This window comes from Phascolarctos cinereus, unplaced genomic scaffold, assembly GCF_003287225.1.
Source record: "Phascolarctos cinereus isolate Bilbo 61053 unplaced genomic scaffold, phaCin_HiC Scaffold_8;HRSCAF=390, whole genome shotgun sequence".
Classification (NCBI taxonomy): domain Eukaryota; kingdom Metazoa; phylum Chordata; class Mammalia; order Diprotodontia; family Phascolarctidae; genus Phascolarctos; species Phascolarctos cinereus.
In genome coordinates, this window is record NW_027556291.1 from 53,605,507 (window position 1) to 53,611,660 (window position 6,154).

Here is a 6,154-nt window from a genome sequence, read left to right on the forward strand (position 1 = left end):
TACACTTCAGGGATTTCTCGTGTCACATCTTACACATAAGTCGTGATATCATCGAGGGCAAAAAGTTGTCCAGGTAACACAAGTTTGCATCTTCTCAACTTATTTGTTCAATGGTAGAAGCCATGAAAGCTTTGAGGTATTTAAAAAGTCTTCACTGCTGATGAAGGGGCAGAGATCAAGATAAAATGATGAAAAAAAGAATGGTTTGAGGAACCTCAGAGATATTTTAAAAACAATTTTTACTTTTTATCACTCCGAACTTGAAAGTCATCCACACACGAACATTTCCATATAGAAAGATCAGAAAAAATAATACAGGAAATCACAAATCTGTTACATACACTATTGCATTTTTATAAGTAATAAATCTAACACATTGTTTTCAGAGTTGTCCTGCTTGTGACTCTGGCTGGCCTTCTGTCCCTTAGAGATCATTTGGTCCCATGCCTCCATTTTGTAGAGGAGCCAATTAGGGCTTGAAGAGGTGACACAGTCACAGGTAGGAGAGGAGGCCACATCTTTTGACTCCATGCACAATATTCTGCCTGTCTGTTATTCACTAGCTCAGTCATAAACAGGCAAAGAAAACATCCAGAATGGAGAATTTGTAGCTAAAAGCACACACTGCTCTTAGAAGTGCAGAAACCCTATTCAGTGGGGTTATACTACTCTGGAACCAGCAATACTGATGACTTTTGTTTTTGCATGACCCTCATTTCTTTTCTCTTTTTAAAACCTTTTTAGGGGCAGCTAGATGGTGCAGTGGATAGAGCACTGGCCCTGGAGTCAGGAGGATCTGAGTTCAAATGCAGCCTCAGACACATGATACTCACTAGCTATGTGACCCTGGGCAAGTCACTTAACCCCAATTGCCTTGCAAAAATTAAAAAATAAAAACTTTTAAAATTCTGAACTTCAATACCAAATAAAATGAGTACTTCCACATTAAAAGTATAACAGAGGGGGCAGCTAGGTGGTGCAGTGGATAGAGCACTAGCCCTGGAATCAGGAGGACCTGAGTTCAAATCTGGCCCCAGACCACTTGACACTAGCTGTGTGACCCTAGGCAGGTCACTTAACCCCCAATTGCCACACACACATACACACACACACACACACATACAAAGTAGAACAGAAATAAAAGATTGGCTGTGAAAGAGCAAATCCCTATCAGATTGTTTTTTTTTCTTTTTCCAGTATATAATAAATTGGATAAACAACTTGAAAAGCTACTTGTCTGTGGTTCTGTGATTTAAAAAGACTTCATGACCCTCTTTTCTTTCTTTGTCTTTTGGTAACCCTATTCCCACCTTTTTCCTTTCCACCTTCCCCTCCAAACTGAAAAAAGAAAAAAATAGCCCTTGTACCAAATGTGCAAAGTCAAGCAAAGCAAAGTCCACATTCCACATCCATAGTGCCCCAACATCTGCAAACAAGAGGAGTCACATTTGCTCAACTCTTCTCCAGGACCAACCTTGATCCAAATGGATCTAGAATTGCAAGAGGCCTCAGGCCATCTAGTCTCCCACTCCCACACACACCCTTTTTTAAAAAAAAAAATTCTTTTAATTAATTAATTTTTAGTTTTTAACATTCTCTTCCATAAGATTTTGAGTTCCAAATTTTCTCACCATCTCTCCACTCTCCCCTAATATGGCATGCAATCTGATATAGGTTGTACATATACATTCATATTAAACCTATTTTCACATTAGTCATGATGTATAGAAGAATTAGAACCAATGAGAGAAACCACAAGAAAGAAGAAACAAACAAAAAAGAGAGAGAGAGAGAGAGAGAGAGAGAGAGAGAGAGCGCAAATAAGGTGTTTCGATCTACATTCAGACTCCATAGTTCTTTTTCTGGATGTAGATAGCATTTTCCATCAAGAGTCCTTTGGAGTTGTCTTGGATCCTTGCATTGCTGAGAGGAGATGTGTCTGTCAAAGTTATCACACATTGTGGCTGTTACTGCCCCCACACATTCTTTTTAACAGCTGAGGAAACTGAGGCCTCAGGGAAGGGAAGTGATTTGTCCAAGGTCACACACAGGATCTTAGGCCTAGAGCTGGAAAGGATCTCAGATGCTGTCTAGTCCAAACCCTTCATTTTACAGAGGAGGAAACTGAGGCCAAGAGAGGGGAAGTGACCTATCCAAGGTCACACACAGGATCTTAGGTCTAGAGCTGGAAAGGATTTCAGATGCTGTCTAGTCCAACCCCTTCATTTTACACAGGGGGAAACAGGGAAGTTTGTAAGCTCACCCATGGTCAGAAAGATACATGTAGTAAGCAGCAGAGGTGACGTCATTCCAGCTTTTCTGAATCCATAGCTGTGGCTCTTTCAACCGTACTACCTCCCAGGCAGTTTATTTTACATTTTTTAAAAAAGCAGCAGGTGTGGGGTATAGAAATCTATCATGCCCTATAGGAAAATAGAAGAGGAAGGGGATAAGGGTGGTGGTGGTGAGATAGAAAGGAGGGCTGATTAGGGGAAGGGGTGTTCAGAATGAATGCTATCTTGGGGTGGGGGGAGGGACAAGATGGGGAGAAAATTTGGAACTCAAAATCTTGTGGAAGTGAATGTTGAAAACTAAAAAGAAATAAATTAACAAAATCTGGAAAAATAAAAACAAACAAAAAAAAAGCAGCAGGTGCCATTTTAGGGTATAGGCAAATGTCTCAGCCCCTGTGCCAACAAATAGATACTGCTTACTTAGAAGCCGTGGTGCAGCCTCAAAGGATCAACCTCAATTCAACAGAAGATCCTGATGAATAATAACAGCAAGATTATCATTTTTATGTCATTTCATTTGCCGCTCTTTTCTGGTAGTGCTGCAGGCGTTATTGTCTTTTTACAGATGAGGGCACTGAGGCCCAGAAAAGAGTAAATGACTCCCCAGGGTCACACAGGAAGTACCTGAGACAGGATTTGGTCTTGAATCCAAATGCAGCATTCTAACAACTACAAAGGCTAGAATACCACCCCCTCCCCACATTTATCAAGAGGTCTGGGTGAATATTTGGTTAATAACTACATTTTCCTATGGAAATATTCCAGAAATGTGATTTCCAAACCAGCAAAATTATAAAATGCTGGTATATGCCCCTGGAAAAGAAAAAGTAATTTCTCTTTTATTTTATTTCTATGAACATGTATAGTAAGCTCTAGAATGTATTTCCTCTCATATTAAATAAAGCAACTTCCCTGGAAAGCAGCCTAGGGGTACATCCTTTGCAAAGATTGGGGGGGGGGTCCATGGGTACATCACACATAACCAGATTTTTTTCGGTTTATTGATCAATTTTACTGATTTTTTCCTCTCTTTTTCTGTTTTCAAAACATTCTTTGTTATAAGGGATATTCTGGGAAGGGGGAGGGAAAAAGGATACAGGGGGAAATAGACGATAGAAAACCAAAAATGTCAATAAAAATTATTTTTTAAGAAAAACAGTGGAAACAATGGAGTGTGGGCTGCGGGGGGGAAAAAAAGGCTGGTAAAACTCTGCACTGCAGCAAAGAGTCTCTAAGCAGAAAAACAAGAACAGGATGATGTCACCTCCAAAAAGCCGCAGTATGGGAGGCGGGATCTGAGTATCCGTGGGCTGAGGACTGCAGAGAGACTTAAGACAAGACGCTTTTCCTGCGCCGCAGTGCCCCCTGGGAACCTGCAGAGGGCGCAGCCTATTGCCAATGCGCAGGCGCAGCTCCCCCTAGCTCCGCCCTCTGCAGAGCCTCTAATAGCGAGCTTCCGCCAGTCTTTCTCCCTTTTTCGCCCGTCCAGCCATCGTGGTGGAAGCTCGGCTGTCATCTCATCATCATGGTAAGAGAATCCGCAGCCATCCCCTCCAGCCGCAGCTCCAAGGGCCCCGGAGGCAGGGCAGCAGCAGCGAGGGGCATTCGGGGAAGCTTCTTAGGAAGCTTTCGAAGGGGAGTCGAGCACATTTGGTGCTGCGTAGATGGAGATTGCCTTTGCCCCCCTGCTCCCTAGCTTTGAAACCAGGTTCCCGGTCAGGGAGGGAGGGTTCTCTAGGCTCCATCTAGAACAGCTGAGAGTTAGGAGAAGTCACGGAGGGGATCCCCGAGGGACGCCGAAGCCTTAAGCCGAGCGGCTTGGACCCCCCCCAATGGAGGAGGAATTGTGTTAGGAAAAGAAAGAGGTCCCTCCCATGGTCCCTTGGATGACATTGCTATGACTTTGAGGTAGTGAGCATAAAAAGGACGTAGATTTAGAGCTGAGAGGGACCGTGGGTAGTCATTTTAAACCTCGAAAACAGGGTGGGTCTTTCCCCTTTGGCAAGCAAACAAAAAAAAAGCCCGTAGCCTCTTTTCCCTGCTGATTAAAAGGGCGGCCACGCGGCATAGCCAGAGGATCTGGCTCTTAAATGCCATCTCTATGTAATCTCGGGCAAGTCAGTTTCTTCGTCTGTAAAATAAGGGGATTGGATTAGATGGTCTTTCCATCTAATTAAAAGGTGCTCTAAGTCTAGTCATTTCATTTTACTTTTGCCGCAGTTTACTTAACCTAGGTCCTTTTCCAGGTTTTTAATCCTGTGACTTGGATTAGTTTTTGAAAATGGCTTGACGAAAAAAGAAAGAAAAGAAAAAGGGGAAAAAAGAAAATGGCTTGACAGTTGGTTGTGACGTCAGCATGCCTGCAGCCATCTTGTCCCGCCCCCAATTCTGCAGAGGCTGCGGAATAAATTGCTCTGCCGTATTGTGAATGGGACCAAGTGGGCGGGGCTTCTCCCTCACCTTCCCTCTGAATAGAAAAAGGCTTGGCTTCGGATCATTTTAAACAATGTTTTTCCTTGTTAGTCCTCTCATAAAACATTCAGGATCAAGAGGTTCCTGGCCAAGAAACAGAAGCAGAATCGTCCCATCCCTCAATGGATTCGAATGAAAACTGGAAATAAGATCAGGTAAGACCAGCTGCCCCTCCTGATTAGTGGTGAATATCAATCAGTCCATCCTGCAGGCTTAAACAAGGGAAGGCTTTGATTTAAATGTTTTTTATTTATATGATTCGTCCCCGCAGGGTAATTTTGCAGGAGTAAATAAAAAAGAAATGATGGAAATATTAAAACAACTCAAATGGGATTTCTTCCATGAAGATATTGGCTTGAATTGAAAGTTCTACTGAAAGCAGTTATTGAGTAACTTGGCCTTTTGTTCTCTTCTCTTTTCTCCTCATCTAGGTACAACTCGAAAAGGAGACACTGGAGAAGAACCAAGCTCGGATTATAGAGAATGGCCAGGGCAATGAAAGACATTCTACATCAAGACCATCTCCCCCCCCCTTACCATGCCATCCATCAATCCATCCATCCATCCATCAATCACTCAATCGCCTCATTGCTCCCAATAAGAAGTAAATTATCACTACAGCCCTCCCATTTTGGAAGCTATCTGCCAAGATGCAGACATAAAAAAAAAAACCCAATCCCAAGAAACTGTTAAATTTGTCTTGCCCCTAAATGTTTTCATAAATTGCATCCATGTGTTCAGGTACAGTGTATTGTGATATAGTTTAAATTACTGTTATCTACATCTCTGTGTAGCATTTGTATGTTTGAGGTTATGCTTAAGAGGCAGAGATCATAATGAAACAAGTTACTCATGTCAAGAAGAACCAAGCCCTGCCTTGAACAAGCTGTCACAATAACCTCTCTGTGTTTTGTTTTTGTGTTCTAAGGAGTTATAAGAGAGCACCTACCTCACAGGGTTGTTGTGGGGATCTAAGATTTGCAAGCCTTCAGTGTAAGCCACCAGTGCTGCTAATCAGGAGCTGTCTCAGCCAGATTATGCGCAGCTGACTGTGCTCATTTATCAAACTCACAGTCAGAGAAGTAACCTGTTGACCCCCTGCTTATTTCATACAATAAGCCGTCTTTGTTCCTTGTTGGGAGGTGGAAATTAAGTGTTGGCAACTTCAGAGTTGTCGGTTATTTGTGTGTTTGGGAAAGCCCAACCTTTGTTAGGAACTAGACCTGGTCCAGGTGAATGGCTTCACAATTTTCTGAAGATGCAATTCTGCTAATAAAGGGCTTCTACAAAAAAAAAAGGGTTATGTGTGACTCATTTGCGGCACCAGGGCAAAGGGGAGGAAACCAGGAGAAGCAGAACATAAAGGGTTTTCTGTCTTCAGAATGCTT

At 42.6% G+C, this 6,154-nt stretch overlaps 1 protein-coding gene across 1 annotated transcript; it reads left to right on the forward strand.

The window, feature by feature from the left end:
* Positions 1-3,736: 3,736 nt before the first annotated feature.
* RPL39 (ribosomal protein L39) lies at positions 3,737-5,750 on the forward strand. Its single transcript, XM_020975136.2, has 3 exons — positions 3,737-3,822; positions 4,818-4,921; positions 5,198-5,750. Exons 1-3 carry the CDS (start codon positions 3,820-3,822, stop codon positions 5,244-5,246), a joined length of 156 nt encoding a protein of 51 aa, XP_020830795.1. The 5' UTR covers positions 3,737-3,819; the 3' UTR covers positions 5,247-5,750.
* The last annotated feature ends 404 nt before the right edge of the window (positions 5,751-6,154 follow it).

Bases quoted from the DNA above. Each gene is read 5' to 3' on its own strand.
- RPL39 (XM_020975136.2), top strand. The intron at 4,922-5,197 runs GTAAGACCAGCT...CTCCTCATCTAG, and splicing joins AAAACTGGAAATAAGATCAG to GTACAACTCGAAAAGGAGAC.